Source organism: Phoenix dactylifera, chromosome 16 (genome assembly GCF_009389715.1).
Source record: "Phoenix dactylifera cultivar Barhee BC4 chromosome 16, palm_55x_up_171113_PBpolish2nd_filt_p, whole genome shotgun sequence".
NCBI classification, from domain to species: domain Eukaryota; kingdom Viridiplantae; phylum Streptophyta; class Magnoliopsida; order Arecales; family Arecaceae; genus Phoenix; species Phoenix dactylifera.
The window spans coordinates 12,617,391-12,639,138 of NC_052407.1; the positions used below are offsets into that span (position 1 = coordinate 12,617,391).

A 21,748-nucleotide genomic window follows, 5' to 3' on the forward strand; every position below is an offset into this window, starting at 1 on the left:
TCTAAAGTAATAGTCTACTTATAGAACTCGGTGTAGCCCTTGGTAGATTAATCGTACTTCTACTGGAGATATAATCATTGACTAAATCGATCTCCCTTATGGTAAGTTGGATAGAATTTCTTCTTGAATAAAATTGTTAATTTTTGTGTCATATTAAGTACATTATTATTTCTCATATAAAAGTTCTACTAAGTAGGGCATGACTATAAAGCTTTAGATAAGCAAAAGAAACTTTCTAAATACTATGTTCATAAATAATAAAATGAGTCTCCGATTGATTTAACCTATTATGCAACTTCTCTATATCGATAGATCCATGATATACCTAATATCTTAATATGTGCTTTGACTATAAAAGACTAGAGAGGGGAATTTTGAAAACCTACAAGTTATCATCCATTTTTACTAGATGGCAGGTCATCATTTTCACTTTTCAGATATTGTAGACAATGTTATAAGAGTAGATGGTGTTGGTGTCGAATGCATTAGTCAAGTCATAAGCTCTATAAATTGTAACAATCTTCTCCTATAATTGATTGACTATTGGCGATATCATCTATCGAGATAGAAGCCCTTGCCCTCATCTTTGTCCTTTGATATCTTTTGAACATTAAAAACTTTTTTCTCATGTACTTGTACTACTTGCAACTTGATTCGATTGAAGAGAGAAGAGGGCAATTTCATTAATCTACTCAACATATACCTCGTATAGAAAATAATAAAAAATATTTAGAAATTTGAAAATAGGATTTCTAGCCTATTTTGTATTTATTTATTAATAATAAATTGATACGTAGGGCCTGTATTATCACTAATGTGGTCTACCCTTTCTATATTTTAGTTGAATTCTGCTTCTAGTAAAAATAAGTGAAAAGTTATCTATGATGGTAAGAAATTTATACTATATAAAAAGAAATTTAGATTTTGACTTTTATATCAACTTTACTTTTTGTCGCATTACCTAATTTCTTCTAGATTGGAAGATATACTTAGTCAACTTGCTACCAAAAAAAAGTTGATTGGCTTATTCGATAACCCAAACATCATTGAAGCCATGTGTTTACAAGGTGCGATGAACCCCTCGAGGGTGGTCATCCCTTATAATACTCACTAAGAGTTTCATTTGGTGTTTGGCATGCTAAAAATAAACATTCTTTGAAATATTAAAATTTTGGTTTACAATGAAGTCTTGAATGATCGTGCTCTAAAACTCCATCTAGACTTGCCTGAAGTGACCACATTGGTGCACAAATGGATCCATTGATCCTCCTGAATCAAGTGTTTATGTTTGCATTATAGTTTTCTTTTTGCATCAAATGTAGTAGATGTATTTATTTATATATTAGGAAGTTGAGTCCAATCTTGAAGGCAATAAAATATAGTTATGATATGAGCTAATTATTAGTTCAACTCTTATTTTTCTATTTCAAAATAAGAAAACTTTCAAATTTGAATCCTTTCATGCTCTCAGAAAAAAATCTTTTATTTGATAATGAAATTGTAAGAAATCTCCCTCTAACCTTATTTCCATAAGATTTTTACTATTTAAAAAGCTAAAAATTTAAGTCTCATGAGTTCACACCAAGCTAGTGGATGAGTTGCTCATATGTATTACATATTTATTTAATATAAAGATAATTGAATAGCAATTAAAATTATAATTTAATATCAAAGAGTACAAAGATGATGAAGATACTGTATGATATTAGTACACATGTAACAATATGCCTTAACATATATTTTTGAAAACATAACCAACTAGTCACCAACTTATCTATGATCTTAATTGAAAGTAGGATAATTACTTTTCTTAGCTACTTGTATTTTATAATAAATTTTCTAAAATTGAAACACTATTTTCTTTTCAATAACCAAGATACTTACAAAACAGATGTCTTTCTCATGTGCAAGAGAGACAATGTTTCTTATCCCAAAGGTTTTGAAGGCTAGTCATGTATGTCAAATTGCAATTGTAAATCTAAAATAATATTTTAATCATTTAGGAGCATAAAGATAGACAAATGCTATACATTGTGAGTATGCATGCAGTGCTATGCTTTGACATGTATATTTTTAAAAATAGCCATTTAGGTAACTGATCTTTCAAAACTTTTAGTTGAAAGTGGGATCATTGTCAATTTTTTACAATAGAACAAGTTTTTCTTTCTTTCAATGCTACAAGGGTTGATGGTTATGATTTATTCTAGAACCCATCAAGGATTGGGATGCTTATACAAGAGCTGCCTTACTTCCTATGTTTGAGATGCATCAAGTTTCCTTAATTATTTTTCTCTTTTGATAAATAGTAATAGTCTATACATGAGGGGTAGCCATCCCCCAATACCCTAACTCTCTAAACCATTATGAAGATAGGATTCAATCCAAGTCACTAGGCATACTTGCTAAAGACCATGGTAACTTGGTACAGCTTTATATGTTTGGACTTTAAAAACTTTCTTTAATATATATTATAAATAAGGATAGCCAGCTGTGGTTTCTCATTGTACTCGGTGAGCACTGTATATTTACAAACGAGATGCATTAATTTTCATTCCAAAAGTCATCATGCTTTTTACGTGTAAATCTTTAAAAGCTGGCTCAATTGTCTGGATTCTAAGATTTTTACACCATATTTATATATAAAGATTGAGGATTGCAATTTATTCTAGTGCCTGGTTAGGACTAATATCCTAAAAAAAAATCACAGAAATTCTCATGCACAAGGGATGTTATATTTTTATGCGAAAAGTTTTGAAAGGTGGTCTCATATGTTTACAATGAGATTCTCATGTTATATGTCATGAACAAGGGCAGATAGATGTGACTTCATGCAGCATCTGCTTGTATGGAAGGGTTTTGAATTTTTTTTAATATCATTTATGGTATATCTATCTCTTTATTTATCAACAACAAACATAGATAGTGACATGTGGTTAGAGTATGAATGAATTATCTTCGTTTAAGTTTTGTTATTCTATTTGAAAATTAAAATATTAAAATATTTAGATTTTTATCACTTATTATTAAATAATAAAATATGTCCCTCTAAATATAATTTTTGACCTAAGTTACCAGCAAACGAGCTACAAACCTCTACTGGCATGCTATAATATTGATGTATATATATATTTTTTGGTAAACTGGAAACATCATATCTTTCTAGCATGACCACATTCAAGAAAATTAGAAAAAAAAAGATGATAAAAAAAGGGTAGAGCAGACTCGTAGTTTTTACAAAGCCAATTATTGGAGTGCTATGCAACAAAAGAGGCGACCTAATCAGCCGTATTGTTCGCCTTATGATAAGCATGAGTAACCTGGATGGCCACACAGTCTCTCAAAAGATTTCTGATATCCTGTAGCAGCAGGTGCTGGTCCCTTGCTCTCATATGTCCCTAGATCCATCTGATTACATTAGCAGAATCTCTTTCTAGATGGATGCGCTCAACCCCTAATCTGATGCGTGCATTAGTGATTCCTTTTCAAGCAGCTCTGAGTTCGGCTCTAGGAGTAGAAATATCATATAGTTGGGTCTTCTGTTATGATCAATTTGAAATCAATGACGTTAATCACCAAGCCAATACCTTCTCGACTTTTCTCCTCAAGCACACTTCCATCAAAATTCACATTGAAAAAGCTGGAGATAAGGACTCCCAGGAGATAAAAATCATCCAGAGTCACTCCAACAACTGAGTGGGTCTGGATGTCCCAAGTGTCCCAGATCCTCTACTAACCAAATGTATATTGTTTTTTTTTTTATGAAAAAAAAGAGGGGGAGGGGAAAACCCCACCCGCGTAGCAGCCCTCACTGTGCCCCTCTTTCACCAGAGAATGTTCGATGCAGGTAGAAATTTGACTCATACCCTTCTCAATCTATGGGCCACCTCACGTGTGAGTACGTCACCCCACCGCCACCTGGACCAAATAGCGGTCCCACTGAGCATGTCTAAGTGGAAGGCATCCGGTCCCTATATTTAATCAACGTCCGTATATTTCGAATCTGGATCGCACAGATAGAACTAAAGCTTCATTCCAACCATGTTACCATCTTGGTGGTAGATGTATATTGTTCAAACCGCGTAAAATTGCGCAAATTAGTTTATGCCTTTCTAATGGTTGGGCACTTAGCTCTATTTAGAAGTTGCCTAGAGCTATGAAGGGCGGCTAACCATTAGAAGTTTAACTTAAGAGCTCTAAAGGACAGCTAAGGTGGTTCGATTCCATTTCGGCATGGCGAACCTGTCCCCTTCCCTCTCTACGAGTCCTTCCCTCGGGGGACCCACCCCCTCCTCTCCGGCCGCCGCCGCCCCCAAGGATCGGAAAATGGCCTCTGCGGAGCAGTTGGTTCTGGATCTTTGTGATCCCGAGCTGAGAGAGAACGCCCTCCTCGATCTCTCTAAGGTTACTTTTCCTCTTCCTCTCTGCTTCTGTCGTCTTTTATATGCTTAATTCTTTTCGGAAAGAAATGTTTTTTTTCTTGCCTTTTGATCACTAATCCATGATAAGATTATTTCATCCCTCCTTCCTTCTCTGATTCTGTTGTCCCTTATTATCTAGTTTTTTTTTTTAGAAAAAATCGTTTCTTTTTGTGTTTAAGAACCTAATTAGGCTATTCATCCCGTCTTTCCTCTCTTTTTTTTCTGTGATTTTTAATGTACATAAGCATTTTTTGAGCAAAAAAAATTCTTTGGTGATCGCTGACCTAATAATGTTGATTTATCCGTTTTTTCTTCTCTTCTTCGGTTGTTTTTTAATTTTTTGAGAAAAAGTTGGTTCTTTTTGTTATCACTAACTCTTCCTGGCTCTCTTTTTCTCTTATCTTTTACGTATTTAGGGGTCTTTGAGAAGAAGTTGTTTCTTCTTGTGATCACTAGTCTATGATTTGTCATGAAAATGTTGCTTACTGTAGAAAAAAAGCTTTGCTTGCTAATATAATATTACTTTTTTGGTAAAGAAATATCTCATATTTAACAACTGGTTTTTATTTAACTATTACCATTTTGTGATCCTTTTTGAAAGCACACGACTTGGTTTCCTTTTACCGCAGAAGAGAGAGATATTTCAAGATCTAGCACCGCTGTTGTGGAATTCCTATGGCACAATAGCGGCACTGCTTCAGGTATGTGCCCATTGCGACTTGTGTAGCGCTTTTTATTTGGGATGATTATTGTGGGTATAAATTTTCCTTTTTAATATCTTTTCGTTCCTCCTTCATCTTCTCCTCTCTTACTACAAAGATATGACTTATTGGAGATTTTCTTTATAAATGTTTATTGGTTTATGACCTGTGCCTAAGGTAATGTTAAACAATCTGAATAGAAGATCAGTAGGAGTCTGAGAAGTAAGGTGTTTGGTGAATCTTGATAAAACTCGATCATATGTTACCTATGGGCCTAGATTCACTAGCTTCGAACACTGAACAAAATCTTCTAGCCTCATTTCTGGAATATTTTTGTGGATACCTAGGGTTTAGATTCACTAGCTTCAAACACTGAACAAAATCTTCTAGCCTCATTTCTGGAATATTTTTTTGGATACCTAGGGTGATAATTTTTTGTTTGATAGCTTCAATCTGTGATTACCTAGGGTAATAATTTTTTGTTTGATAGCTTCATAGGGGTGTGCATGTGTGTGTATCTATATGTATGTGTATATATACGTATATATACATGTGTATCTGTATACTATGTATATATATATGTTCATATTGATGTGATGACTTTTACCTTAGTGCTAAAGGAAGCATCGTTCTTTACTTGTTCCAATGGAAGTTGATTGTCAAATTATGATGAGGTTTACTTGACAGTCATCTTGTTTGAAGAATGTATTAGTAAGTCCCAGAATAAAATCAAGAAGTGTAATGTTCAATTAATCTCATGGTGAAGAAGCTGAATTTGTGGTTCTCAAAATTCATTTCTTTTGGCAACTCACTTGGAAGCATAGATGTTGCCAGAATAGATTGAAAAGGTAATATGAAAAGTTAATGATGTCTGTCTTTTACGAGCATATATTCCAAAAGGAAGGAGTTTAGTTTATTTTCTTTTGCTCAAAGACAATTTGCTTTTTTTAACAAAGTACTAGAAAATGATTATTTTTAAACACAGCATGCAATACTTAAAGGAGGAGAAGGGTAAAATGAGGCAGTTTAAAGTAATGATATCTTTGTAACAACATCTGACCACCTTTATCCTAGATGGCGTGAAATCATCACCTGTATGACTCTATCAATCCTTAATTATTCCTCTTCAACAATAATGAGACATCACTTTAACCTTAGTTCTATAACAATCCCCAGTTTTGCTAATTCCTGCTTTTCTTTCCGTCTTGCTCTTAGAGATAGGGATTGTTAAATTACAACATTCAACTCATTTTTAAAAGAAGCTTATGCTCGACCTCCTTGTACATGAACACAAGCTCAGTTATATCTGTCGTATTTTATACAACTAACCGTATTGATTATTAATTGTGGAAAATCTCTATTTTGTAGGATGGTCTTCATTAAGCAAACTCTATAGGGCTTTAACGTAATAACTTTGGAGACTAGGATAAAATCTGAAATCGTTGATGGAGTATTTTTGATGATCATTATACTGCTTTGGACACATAATATTTAGCTATTCTTCCTCAAGGGTATTCTCTTAAATATCATTATGTTACTCAAGTCACATGAAACCTATATATTTAATGTCATTTATGCTATTAAAATGCATTAAAAACTAAACATTCGATTGTTTGGAGATGAGAAAGGATTGAATGATTTGGAGCGGTCCCGTATTCTGTACCCTTTTACACTTTGCACAGCTAAAGGCCTCTTATGTAATCATGCTTTAAAAACATTGTTAGTGCTCTTGCAAAATGAAAGAGCCTAAATCTTTGGTGCCAATTTGTAAATATAACAATACTCATCATGTGTATACACACATATGTGCCTGAAAATAGACCTAAATACCCATTCTTTTTAAAGAGCTCTAAGCATTATGCTTAGTGCATGGCAGCAAAATAAAGTACTTTCATGCCCATGTTCTATAGATAATTCTTGTTAAAATGCATGCCATAATGTCCACATATATGGCGAACATGAGTTTTATGTTCGTTAAACTTTCGCAATCATGTTTGCATACTTTTGACATTGTTAAAGATGTGCTTGAGGCAATCTTGCAAAGATGAGTTGTTGGCTCACGTGCCTTAATTGGAAGAATAATACATGGTATACATACTCTGGGCCCTGACCTAACAAAATGCTCACATGCCTCAATTGTCAATCACATTATATGTTGCCCGTTTAAATCTTCTGACAATTCCTTAAAGAAAGCCAGCCTATTTTCTTTAATTCAAGTGATAACTTCAGATTGTAAGGTAAGTGCATTGATTCTGTTCATAAATTAAGATCATAAATCCAAGTTATTATTATTTGCGATTCCTGCATCGTAGGAAGCTGGAGGCATTAGAAACTACCAAAGAGGGTAAAATAGTAAACAAAGTGAGGAGTGCTGAGTAGAAAATGCTTGTAGGGCTTTATCATTTGTCCATGAGAACCTTCTACTGGGTTTCTCTTGTTGGAGCTTTCTTTTCTACAATATTTATTTCTTTCTGATTCTGTCTGTTTGTAATTTTCTCTTTATCATGTTCTGCGTATCTGGAGCTGTATTACATGGATTCATTCCTCTTTTTCTTTAATAAGAGCAGTTCCATTTCCCACCCTAATAAGTTCTGAGCATGCAAGATCCTTATGTACCAACTTGAAAAGTGAAATCATGCTTATTTAGTTCCGTAATAGCTTCAGTGGACAAGATTGTACAACTTTTTGGTTGTATTGCTCTGTGATGTTGCTGATGTTGGACATTTGAGTGCTTTTATCCACTAATTATTAATGCTGCAGCGTTCTTTTTTTTTTCCATTTTTTTCTCACATCTTTCTGGTGTCTTTTCCTCATACTTTTCTATCTTCTTCTCTCCACTATGTTTCATTTCTTTTTCTTCTGTCTCTAGCTGTAATTTTTACCCTCTTCTGTCTCATTGCATGAAATACTAGACCTACTTTCTAGGTGTTCCAGTTGCTGCATGATATCCTTGATCTAATAACATCTGATTTTAGAGTGAATTTAGTGTACTAGATGTTGAAAGCAAAAGAAGTTGAGCTAGAAAGCTGGTTATTTTTGAACCTTTCAAACCAGAACTTTCGTTGGGACCATAGGGAGATTTCTGCAGCTAGCTAATATCATAGGGTAGATGCAGTGAAGATTTGTCTAAAACATTACTAATAATTGAAGAATTGCTGCAATAGTAACACTGCTATGTGTGTGTGTGTGTACAACATTTTATTTGGTTAGTACATCTCATTGCAAATGGAGTTACTTGTTCTTACTGTATGCTTTCATTATTTGCAGGAGATAGTTTCAATTTATCCTGCTCTTTCGCCCCCAACACTGTCACCTGGAGCGTCAAACCGAGTTTGCAATGCACTTGCTCTTCTTCAGGTTAGATGTTCGCTTATTGCTACTCTAATCAAAGAAAGCCTTGGAGGGTCATTCTATTCAATTCCTGTAACATTTTCTGCTTACATGATGATTTGAAATGTTTCATATATCATTCTGCTCAATTCTTTTAACAGTTTTTGTTTACATGATGGTTTGAAATGCTTTTTATGGTGAGTATTTATATATATAAATAGTGTAGAGTATGTGGCTTGTGGAATACATGTAATGATGTGGGTAGTGCATGAGTGGCTAAGATCAAGTGCATGAAAAATTATTTTCACTTCTAAGCCTATGATCGCTGTGATTACTTTTGTTCTCCATAAATATTTGATCATATATTTAGAAAACTCATAAATATGCTCACAATTTTTGGATAGATTCACTTAACCCTTATTTGGCAGGTGCAGTTTGTATCTATACTTCTGTGGTTAATGTTATGGTTGTAATTAACAATTCTCAGTATGGAATACCTTAGATGGAGTATGCTTGATTGTACACATCAACATGAATAAAAGCACCACATTGTCTATATGGAAATGATATGATCTACACATAACTGTTCCTGAAGCATAACAAGAAATGGGAGCAATTTTTGCAAATTAAGATATCTGAAAAAGGGATAATTTTTAGGCTAATCACATTTAGCAACCTTATGGTAAAAGTAAGATGTTCCATAAAATGTTTCATCAGATTCTGTATTTGTAGATCAATGTTGCAATCAAGATATTAAATAAGGGAAAGCAAAGTGAATGTTTCTTTTGAGATTCAACCAAGCTTGAGAAAAGAATATGGAAGAATCTGATATTGCGCTAATGCATTACTGAGAGGAAGTAAAACTGCATCAACTCGAGAAGGATTAATGAAAGCAACAAGTAGAGGGACTGTGGGAATAAAATCCAATTTAACCAAGAATAATTCCCTGTGGCCTCTACCTATATCCATGCCAAACAATTTGGTATTCTACAAGATGAATATGTTAGTTTTGCTGGAGTGAGGAACTAATCTACTAAGTTCTGATTTTTTCCTTTAGGAAGTGACTGATAAAATGCACAAGCACCTAAATGAACAGGACTTTGATAGAGTCTAAAATAATGGAGAAAAGATTTCTAGAGATTTTCTATACAAGTGTCAACTTGGAGTCGTCTTTAAAAAAAGAAAAAGAAAAAGATGCTTGGCTCTAGATTCTGGTTCCATTCAGTGAAGACATGCCGGTTCATGCACAACATTAACCAATATGGAACTGTCATGAGATCAGTGGTGGCTACTAAATCTTTTGTTAAACCGGAGAAAATGCATGTGTCTTCAACTGCTATTCACAGGGTTATTAACAGCCCAATCGATGCTGCTCAAGATGGCATCCGATAAAATTTGCAGGGTTAGTATTCATTATGACAATTTTTTTTAGATGCAGCACTTGACATTCTTAAGATTCCACATGCTCATTTTGCTTTGCCTGGAACCATAGTCTGCCGTACTGCCCCATATTGCCTAGTACGGGGCGTACCATATTATGAGAAAATGAGTACGAAACTTAACTTTAAGTCAATACAAACTCTGTACCGGCTTGAGGCGTACCAGCTTGTACTGACCCGAGGCGTACCGGCCCGTACTGTACCGAGATAAAAATTGAGAAAAATGGTTAGAGAGCTATTTCAGTATAGAAATGTACCATACCGAACTGAATCGATAAGATACCGATATGGTACCCGGTGCCAAGATTGCGGACCTTGCTTGGAATTGTGAAGGATCATAATTAACTATTTGACTTGATGATATGCACTAAAGTTCATCTACAAAATGAAGTGGTAGACATGGATGAGCAGAAAAAGGGTCATGGATCTTGAGTTCTCTGAAAACACAAAGTGTTTATGATACAATACACAAGAGCAACAAATATCTTATCATGTTAAAACTTTTAAATTTTTTTTTGAGAAGTGTATGTTTGGTATCCTTAGACAACATTTGGAAGTTTTTTAACATATCTTCTTATATGCTTAGGAGTCTGACTTACTTTCAGAATGGGTATGAAGCCTAGCCTACTGGTTTTTTCATGGTTATACATCTGGGGATGGGCTTGTCGTTTGAGGACGGCATCTTGTGACATAATTTTATCTGCCACTGCAATGCCATTTCTGCCCTATTTGTTGCTAGATTTAGTAACATAACAAGTTGGGAACAACCTACTATTTAACAAGGTGTTTCAACCTAGAATCTGACAAGACTTGACCTCAAGTCTTTATACTTAGGATTTGAAGGAGATTTTGTTTGGAGCACTATCAGCTGGAGATACTCTTTCTGTTAGCAATGGAATATGAAGATAGAAGAACAAAACCTTAAACCTATGGGGTCTAGTTTGCTGCCCCTAAAGATTTGTGAAATTAGATGGTAGAAAACAAATATATATATATATATATATATATATATATATATATATATATATATATATTTCCAAATAGAACTATATACTAGAAAGTAGAAATTATTACTGTTAGGTAGCATCCTGAAAGAAATTAGTATAAGTAATAGCTAATTACTTGCAAACGAAGTTATAAAATAGTATAGGTTGTTTGAAGGCTGGTTTCCTGATGGGATATAAAGATTTTGGTTCTTAAATAACACAAAACGAGGACATTATGAGACTAATACCATATTCAGACTAAATTCTAAATGGGTGAAATTCTATATATAAGGCCGCGAAAGAATTTTTGTAATATCTGTCAAGGAACCCAAAACTACACATCAAAGCCTATTCGTTTTGATCATAACTCCATATTTTAGTTAGTTTGGGGTTGATGATGATGTAAATATCGGGAAAACTGATTGCTAAATCTTGAAAGTCACAGTGAGAATTATCAGAAGTAGCTTTTCCTGGCATTGAGAGAGGTTTTCTGGTGAAGTTCTCTTGTTACTCTAAGATGATAATTTATTTTTAATGAAACTATAACTGCAATTTTGACTACCAGCCGTTTTTCATTCTGTTGGAATCAGCTCTATGGATGAAAGCCCGATCATCGAGTTTGGAAGTATTCTATGACTGAGTAGCAAGCTGAATTCAGCCCATATGATTGGTATTGAACAGCTGGTCAATGGTACTCTATGCAGGAGATGGTCCTTCTATGAAACCTGTAATTATAATGTGGGTTGACGAGAAGGATGCCTTACTGATTTCATCAATTTAGGAAAACTTGGAAAATATTTAGACAAAAAAGAGAAGGCAAGGTTCGACATGCTGAGCTACATTCAAATTTTCAGCGGACATATAGCTGCATATTCTCATCATCATTTCTCTCTAGTACAGGAAAATGCACTGTTAAAAATCTATTTGAGGCCACATTTTTCCCTAGGTCTTTTCTTCTGTTTCTTCCGTCCATAAATTTCTTGTCCGTTATCCTACTGGTTGAAGTTCACATATGGCATGTTATGATTCTGAAAATGATTAATAGTGATAAAAAAATAAGCCACCTAAATTGACGTTCACAAAAAAATATCTCACCTCTGTCAAAGTGCCTCGGCTAGGTATGTTAACATTTTTTCCCTGATCATTCTTTGTATTAATATAACGATAATTGGAATAGCAAGATGACAACTTTTGCCCTTGCCATTCTTCAGTTTGCAGGCCTTAGGCTTAGCTTGGTAAATTTCTTGTTCTATTCTGCAGCTGAGATATGTGCATGCACACGTGCGCAAAAAAAGAAAAAGGCCGTGTGGTTTCTACTGGCATTCAGCTGCTTGCTTCTTGTTGAGTTAGTTTCTTAATCAATTAATTTAGTTCTTTCTCTCTCTTTATTTTAATAAACAATGACTTGTGCATTATTTCTGTTTTTTTATTGCTGTGAAATTGCTCCTTGGAATTTCTATAATAACCTACTGATGGCTGTTTTATGTTGTCAGATATTTGAAACTATTTCTTTTTGGTTTACATGCAGTGCGTTGCATCACACCCAGATACTAGGATTCTTTTCTTAAATGGTAATCTATACTTTTCCTAGTTTGTCATGATTCACTCCTATAGCAGCTCAATGTGGTTGAGGTGTATCTCATTTGCTGTTTATCATTGCAAAATTTCTGTTTTTTTTGGCACTTCATGAGTTGTTATGCATAATAATATGTATTTTTAATTTTAGGAGGAAATTATCTATGGTTCTATGACTATTAATACCAAGGTAGACCGAATTGGACTGAACTGCTCGGTTCGGCTCGCACTGAGCAGACCCGGTGGAAAACCGGGTCGGTTCTTCTATTAGAATTAGTTCCGGCCCCTAATCGACCGGAACCGGCTGGAAAAGGCTCGAACCGGACCGAACCGGCCGCAACCGGCTTGGAACTGGCTAGTTCCATTCGAACTCGGTGCGAACCCGACGGTTCGAAACCGAGCCTCTTCTCCCTCTGCTTCTTTTGTTAAAATAAGTGTCCAAACAGTTTTTTTATGAAGTTTGTTTAGCTGTAAGACGGCTAAACGACTCCTTCCTTCTAATTTGCGAAACCACATTGATGCAACGCGATTGAAGAAAGATCCAAGCCTAAATAAGTTGTGCTTCCTCTTTTCTATCTTATTTTTTCTATTTTTTTCTTAAAAAATAGCTGAAAATTTGCAAAATAAGAAAGATCATGCCAAAATTTTTGATTTGTGCTTGAATTTATTATATGTTGGAGATTTATGGATGATCTACACGATGAAATAAAATTTTTAATTTTTGGATTATATATAATTTTTAAAACTTAAAAAAATATTTTTGGATTAAAAAAATAAAAAATAAAAATTAAAAAAAAGTAAAATTAGAAGTGTATTTAGGGATATGTAAGCTACTTTTGAGCAAAATTTGGTGTCCATTTATTCAAGTTTTGATGCGATCACGTGCACAGTGTCATAAGCCTAAATTTGAAAAAAAAATAAGTAGCCTTTGATGCATGCCCACGGGCCTAGAAAAATATATGTAGCATCTATTGTTCGGTTCTACATAAATTTGAATTGAAATTATTTTTTTTGAAATCTTTATATTTAAAAATTAATTTTAAATTTAAAAATAATTAAAAATATATAATTAACGCCAAAAATTATAAAAAATTAGTACTACGTATTACATAATTCATAAGTAATTTCTTAAGTGAAAAGTATATTTTTCTGAATTTATGATATTTAAACATATTTTAAAATTTAAAAATATTAAAAAATATAGATAAATAAAAAGATATGAAATATTTGTATTATATATTAGATAAATTAGATGTATTTTTTGAGGTAAAAAAGTTATCTTCATCATAACCAAATTTTGCTATTTTTAAATAATTGATAAATTGATGTATTTGATAAACCTGCAGAAATAAAACTATCAAGAAGAAAGGATTCAGAGCATGATATTGGTTGGGATCATAGGTAAATGCTCTCCAGTTGGCACTATTGAAAGTACATCTGGTGCAACACAAAGTTCAAGAAAGAACGGATAACCAGATTGAAGCAGCACTTAGCTGGTGGTTATCCGAGGATCTATGTATTGAAAATGCCTTCAGAAGGTGTAGCAGCTGAAAAAAAGTACTTCATTGATTTTAGAGCAGCGAAGGAGAGGATTTCGAGAAGACGGCGGAGGTAGACTATCGAGCGATAGAGCCATCTTTCTATCACTTCAGAAAGTTCGAGGAGGCATCTGCTCTAGATAATGGAGAGGCATAGATCCAGGCTGCTATACAGGCGAGCCTGAATGATCAATGTTGGTAGGATGAGATGGCCAGGCATCATACTACGAGTCGGACTCCGGTTCTGCGAGCAATAGGACAGATCCAGAGTTTAGGATCTCAGTCAAGGAGGCCGTCAGCAAAGGCCGTGGCTGTATTGTATCTATGCTGGGGGCTTTTGGTAGCAAAAAGAAGTCATCTAGAGAGATTCTACCGGGAGCAGCAATTCATGGTTTAGATCCATATGCCTTTCGCAGCAAAGGGTTGACATAATGCTAAAGAAGGATAAAAAGAAGGACATGTGGTGAGCTATTGGATTATGATTTTACTTCATCTACATTCTAGAAAATGTGGCGCACAATACATATTATAGGTTTGCCATTTTTTTCATACAGGCTATTAGTCTTAGTGTAGATCTTCCAGGCTCGTACAAGAGTGACCCATGTATGGACTGACGATGTGTGATGGTTGGACCGATCCTATCAGGTGGAGCATTATCAACTGCTTGACATATTGTGATATGAAGATTTTCTTCCATAAGTCGGTTGATGTTTTTGATCAGGTGCACGACACCACGTACATTCTTAAATTGATGGAGGTTATTGATCAGGTAGGAGAGGAGAATGTCATGCAGGTCATCACTGATAATGGACAATAATATAAGACCGCCGGAAGATCTTGATGGAGCAGCGGCTACATTTTCTGGACTCTAGTGCTGCACATTGTATCGACCTTATGTTGATGGACATTGCAAAAATTTATAGGGTGCAGATAGTGAAGATAGCCCAAACCATCTCCAGATATATTTATAACCATACATGGGTCCTTTCACTGATGAGAAAGTATGCAGGGGGAGATTTTGATAAAAAACCATATACATAGGGGTTCATACAAGAACCATCAAATAAAAAATTGCACTTAATAACATTCTTGAGAAGAAAGCAACCTTACGTCAGATGTTTGTCAGTCTCGAATGGCAGAAAAGTAGATATGCAAGGGCCGGCACGGAAGGAAGCATTGTTGAGGACTTGGTGACGAGGCAGACATCCTAGCAGCAGGTCACTACAATAGTGAAGACTATCGGACCATTGTATGAAGTGCTTCGGGCTGTAGATAGTGAGAGGTACCTTAGATGGGCTTTTTTTTATCACATGATAGAGTGGGCAAAGATTTAGATCAAGGAGGCAGATCCGACGTATGCCCAGGAGTGCATTGACGTCATTGAGCGATGGTGGGACGACCAGACGAGTAGAGACTTGCATCTAGCAGGCAAGAAAAAATATTGAAAATTAGATTGCTCTTGTATTTGTACAATTTTACTTAGACAATAACGAACTCTATCTGCAATATATTACTTGAACCTTTGGTTTCAGTACACCATAGCTAGAATTGACATGGATGACGAACTTTTGGCCGCTCTGCGTAATGTGATTTATAAGATGGAGTCTGATTTAGAAGTCGCGACCCTATATCTAAAAGAGGCAAGTTAACTTAAGTAACATGTGTCAGTTAATTAGTATTTTTATTATTAATATATTATAACATGATTCTTTTTCGCAGACCAAAATGTTTAGAGAGTGCATTGATAGCTTTGGAGTCTCGGCAGCAGTTGTAAGAAAGTACAAATCCAAGTATATTACATATAAGGTGGACATTTATCTGACGTTAGATGGTTATGAATATGATAGTATCGTATATGCATTTTTTCAATATTTTTGCAGCTGAATAGTGGATTCATTTTGGTTTGTCTATGAAAAATCTTAAACGGCTAGCTATTTTGATCTTCTTCCAGACGGTTTCTTCGAGTGACTATGAGTGCAACCAGTCTACCTCGCCTTAATCTACAACAAGCAGAAGAATTGTTTGACACAGAAGCGCCTCAACAATCTTGTATATGTTCAGTACAATCTAAGGTTGATGCTGAAGTGCAATCAGAAGAAAGTGGAGCTAAAGTACATAAATTCGATCCATAGTGCTTTTGTCGATGATGAGGATGATTCTATGATCAGATGCTTGTGGGCCAGCAGCAGGAGCCAGTGCTTGATGAGCGAGGATCGCTTCCACGACTGGCCAGTTTCGTAGTTAGCGAGGCTAGGGTCGATGCAGAGCAATGAACAGAAAGCAATATTCCATGCATCCTTTTAACTCATCAGCCATAGCCCTAAGGGAATCGGTCATCGTATGACTCTTTATTCGAGACACTCAGTGATCGAGAGATGCTTAGACGAGGCCATTACGCTATCCGGTTGACTCGATTAGGAGGGCGACATATATCCTTCCAACATAGCCAGGTAGAGGGACACAAAGGGAAGCATGCAGCAAGTGGCACGAAGGATAAGAAGATAGCTGCCTAGCATACCAAAAAAGAAAAACAAAAGGCACGTGCAGCCCCAATGGAGAATGTGGAGGAGCCAGTTCATTCAGATTCAGAGATTAGGAGTAGCAGTTCTGGTGGTTATGAAAATGCTGGCCAGAAAGAGTGGAGGATATAAGACCACCATTTATAAGACAACCACAGGGTGGTTTTCGATTCACTGGTGAGTTCCAGTTTACACATGCTATACATAGGATAGAGACCATGATGCACGATCTAGTAGAGCCGGCGAAGATCCGATTGCATATAGGAGACGGGCTCCTTGGGATCATTCAGAAAGATATGATGTAGCTGCAGATGATCTTGTATGTGTAGGATCCATAGACGTATCAGATTTCGAGTCGTATACTGGATCCTATTATTCACAGCCACAGACAACCTATAACTAATATAGATACGGATATAGATATGGTGCGTCTGAGGCATCTTTCGGTGGCTACTATTCTACGCAATTCGAAGCATTTTACGAGTCGGATTTTGCTGCGACTTATTTGGATGGGCCTCTTCACAGTCGTTTTATTAGCCAGTTTATTAGTCAGAGGTCTAGAGGACATCTCTCAGAACTAAAACTTCAATGAGAGATTCGAGAGTGCTTATAATTCGAAGCGTGTTCTTTATGGGATGAACATACAAGACTACAACGTCATCTAGTTAGAGGGGCGGGCTGATGTACTTCCTAACTATGCTAATCAAGGTCCGCCGTACCGGTACCGGTCGGCGTACCGGTGGCCGGCCGGACCGGTACGGTACCGGCCGGTACCGCGAGCCAAACATTTTGATTTTTTTTTAAATGTTGTCTCTGTTGGATCTTAAATTAAGTGAAGATTGATGTTTTTTTATTGCTTTTTTCATGATTTTTGATGTTTTTATATTTAAATTTAGGGTTGAAATTTGAAATATAGATGATGCATGTTATGTTTTCCTTCCGTTCCAAATGATAAAATGATACACATAAAATATCTTCAAATTAAGATACAATCATTTACATACATTTAAAGTACTCTAGGATATCTAAAATCGGGACGAGTGCCGATGGCTCTCGTAGATATCCGAATCATAAGTATAATCAGGAGGAGGCAAATCAACCCAATCAGAAGGAATGCGCGCCAGGTTATAAGAAATGTCGGATCTCTCGCTCACGCTCTGGCTTTGAGAGATGTCCTCTGATTGTGTAGGGGCCCATCCAAATATGGCGGAAGCAAAATCCAATGCACCATATCCATATTCGTCAGGCTGTGGCTGTGGATAATAGAATCCGTATCCGTATGTTGTCGGATCTGCAGTCGTATCCTATCTTCCTGAACGACCTCGAGGTGCCCGTCTTCTATATCCAATGATATCCTCATGAAATCTATCAGGTGGTCGATTATGGTCCGTATCCTGTGTAGCACCCGTAAATTGGGATTCACCGGTGAAATAAAGACCACCCTCCGGCTGTGTCTCATGAGTACCATACTGTTCTCCGCTCCCTCCATGGCTAGAAGATCCATCACCACCAGAACCTTCATCGCTGCTAGTCCAAGTCTCTTCCTCGACACTCTCCATTGGGATCCTTTGTTTTCCTTTCCTGGCCCTCTCTGTCTGGCTCCCCTGTGCCTGCGGCTGATCAGCTCTAGGAGTGCGTGGAATATTGCACTCAGCCCATTGCTCTGGATCGACCCCAGCTTTGGTGGCTATGAAGGTAGCTGGTCGTGGAGGCGATCCTGGCTCGTCAAGCTCGGGCTCCTGCTGCTGGCCTACAAGCCAGCCGAGTAGTGGATCATCGTCATCAGTGGTGAAGGTCCCGTAAATCTGATCTGTATACTTGAGCTCCACTTCCTTCTGGATGCACTTTAGCCTCAACCGCAAATTGTAATGCACATAAACAAGGTCGTTGAGGCGATTTTGCGTCAAACGGTTTCTTTGTTTGCTGTGGATAAGGGCGAAGGTGGACCAATTGCGCTCACATCCACTAGAGGAGACTGTTTGGGAGAGGATCCGGATAGCTATCCGCTTTAGATTTCTCGCGGATCCACAAAAATGCACCCACCATTCAGCTGCAAAAATATTTATGAAAATTACATATATGATAGTTCCATAATAGTAACTAAGTAACACTAGGTGAATGTTTAGCTTTAGTGTCACGTACCTGGATTCATATTGTGTTTGCTGACGACAGCCGCTCGTTGGCCAAAACTGTAGCTGCCCTCTCTAAATAATTTGCTCTGTGAAAAATAAGCATAAGAAAACCATGTTAATAATTGAAGATGCTGATATACTTACACATGCTGGTAATTACTAAATCATAATTATCTCTTCAAGACATAGGGCCGCTTTTTCTGGATCATGCTCCATCTTGTAAATCACATTACGCAAAGCATCTAGAAGTGTTTCATCCATACCAATTCCATCTATGCTGTACTGAAATCGGGGGTTTAGGTAGTATGCTGCACATATACGAGACTATCTTAGCATAATTATATAATTACATCCATCACTATAATTATCACTATAATTATATCTTGGCTTACCTGCTAGATGTAATTCCGTACCCATTTGCGCTCCCCACCGTTGCTTCATGATGTTGATGTACGACCGGCTATGTGCTGGATCTGCCTCCATAATCTGATCCTTTGTCTTGACCATCATGTGATACAAAAATTCCATCTGGGGGTAGATCTTGCTATCTACGGCTCGCAGCACTTCATATAATGCTTTGATAGCCTTGACTATTGTAGTATCCTGCTGCCAGAATGGCTGTCTCGTCACCAAGTCTTCTATCTTGCTCCCTTCAGTGCCGGCATAAGAATATCTACTATTATACCACTCGGAACTGGCAAATATTTGACATAGGGCTCCTCTCTTCTCGAGTATGCTATCAAGTGCGATGAAGTTGGTAGCAAACCGTGTGACTCCTAGTCTCAGAATCTCTCCCCCTGCATACTTTCTCATCACTGAAAGGATCCAGTTATGGTTATAAATATACCTGGTAATGCGTTGGGCTGTCTCCACCGTTTGTTGCACCCTACGGATCTTTCCAATGTCCATCAACATGAGATCGATACAATGTGCAGCACATGGGGTTCAGAAAATATGTGGTCGCCATGGTCTGCCGTACCGGTCGGTACGGGCCGGTACCGTCCGGTACATATCGGTACTGGATCCTACCGGTACGGTACAGCTACATATTTCGGTACCAAACTGTACCGGCCGTACCGACCGGTACTGATCCATACTGACTTGGTACCGGCCCGTACCGAACCGGTACCGGCCCGAACCGATCAGTCCGTACCGGCTCCAATTTTTTTTGGCTTTTAGCCCCATCGGTACAGTACCGGTTCGGCTCGGTTTGGTTCGGTACCGTACCGGTACCGATGCCCACCGGTACGTCGGTATAGTCGGTACCGCGTACCTTGGTCGCCGCTCCATCAAGACCTGCCCGTCAGCCTTATATTGCGGCCCATTATCAGTGACGACCTGCACGACATTCTCCTCTCCTACCAGATCAATCACATCCTCCATAAGTTTCAGCATGTACGAGGTGTTGTGCACATAAGCCGAAGCATCAACTGACTTGTGGAAGGTCTTAGCATCACAGTATGTCAGGAAGTTGATGATGCTCCGCTTGGTCGGACCGGTCCAACCATCGCACATGATGGTTAGTCCATATATGGGCCACTTGCTCTTGTAGGAGTCAATCAAATTCTCCAGCTTCTCCTTATTGTTGTCAAGAAGCTCACCGTATATGTCCTTCGGGCCTGGAGGAACTACACCGGGACCGGCAGCTTGTATGGCGGCAAGACCTGTAGTATGTATTGTCTGCCACATTCGCTGGGATGTGGCTGAAGTAAAACCAGGATCCAATAACTCGCCACATAGTTTTCTTCTTATCCTTCATCCACATTGTGTCTATCCTCTCCTGCCTTGAATCTTTGCTGGGGAGAGCATGCGGATCTACATTATGAATTGTCGCTCCTTGTGGAATTCCTCTAGATGATTTCTTTCGGCTATCAAAACTACCCAGCATAGATGCAATCCGGCCACGTTCTTTGCCGATGCCCTTCCTGACTGAAGTTGTCCTCAAGAACTCTGGATCTTGTTTAGTGCTTCCAGAATCGCTGCTCGACTCGTATGCAGAGGGCCCAAATCGAGCCCTATGCCTGGCCACCTCCTCCTGCTGCCACTGATCATCCAGGCTTGCATGCATGGCCGCCTGAATATCTGCCTCCTCCTCATCTAGATCCTCGACTTCCTCTGGCTCCCTAGAGTGATAGGAAGGTGGCTCTGCCGCTCGGCGATCGACCTCCGCCCTTTTCTTGGAAGCCATCTCCTTCGCTTCTTTGACCTCAGCGAGATTCTGCCTCATCAGCACACGAATCTCGTTAGGACAATTTGGGCACGTAGCAACCTCACCGAAATTTTCGGCTAAGTGTTGCTTCAACCTGGTTACCCCTCCTTCCTTGAAAATCTTGTCGCAAAACTTGCATTGAAACTGGTGTCGTTGCCCCTCACTTCCAAGTCTTCGCCCATAAGACCAGCCAATATCACGCTTTGCAGGGTTCGTTTTTCTTGATGGCTCCATTTCTATCATAAATGTACGACTTATCAAAAAATTAAGCTAATAAAGTAAATTTTTGCATTATCTTATTATTTAAGTAATTTATAAACTATTTTTTTAAGTTACTTGTTAACAAAATTAATGAAATAACATAGGACAAAAAAACCGCACCTTAAATAGTCTCCGCTGGATTTTTTGGGCAGGACCTCCTCCTCAATTTGTGGGCTATCTCTCAAATCTTTCCGTCTCTGATTACTCTTCAGAGGCTCACTCCTGGATTTTAGTTACTCTGGAGTCTGGACAGAGCCTCTCGTTTTTATAACCGAACGAGCGAGGAAGAAGTGGCCGACAGGCCATAGCTTTTTTTTTTTTTGTTTGAAAGAAGTGGCCCGTGGGCCACTTCTTCCTTAAAACCACAGCGCAGGCTCCGTACCGGCCAATTCGCACAAAAAAACCGGGAAATACCGGCTTTCATCTATTTTCGGTACCGATCAAGGACCGGCCGGTACGGGCTGGTACGACATTCCTTGATGCTAATAATCCGGATATCTATGAGAGGTATCGCCGTTCGACAAATTTTAGATATCGGTATGTATGTTGTACTTTAAATATATGTAATTGATTGTATTATTTTATATTTTTTATCTCACTACTTGATTTGAGAATATTTAATGTTGCTTTTTGTAGCATG

The 21,748-nt window shown here is 37.5% G+C and overlaps 1 protein-coding gene across 1 annotated transcript in view; it reads left to right on the top strand.

The window, feature by feature from the left end:
• The first annotated feature begins 4,166 nt into the window (after positions 1–4,166).
• The window catches only part of LOC103703647 (CCR4-NOT transcription complex subunit 9-like), a 29,206-nt gene continuing 11,624 nt past the window's right edge, over positions 4,167–21,748 (top strand). The window contains exons 1-4 of the mRNA XM_008786569.3: positions 4,167–4,401; positions 5,048–5,119; positions 8,387–8,476; positions 12,403–12,445. Coding sequence (XP_008784791.2) covers positions 4,231–4,401; positions 5,048–5,119; positions 8,387–8,476; positions 12,403–12,445 — 376 coding nt within the window. The 5' untranslated portion in view covers positions 4,167–4,230. The remainder of the gene's footprint in view (positions 4,402–5,047; positions 5,120–8,386; positions 8,477–12,402; positions 12,446–21,748) is intronic.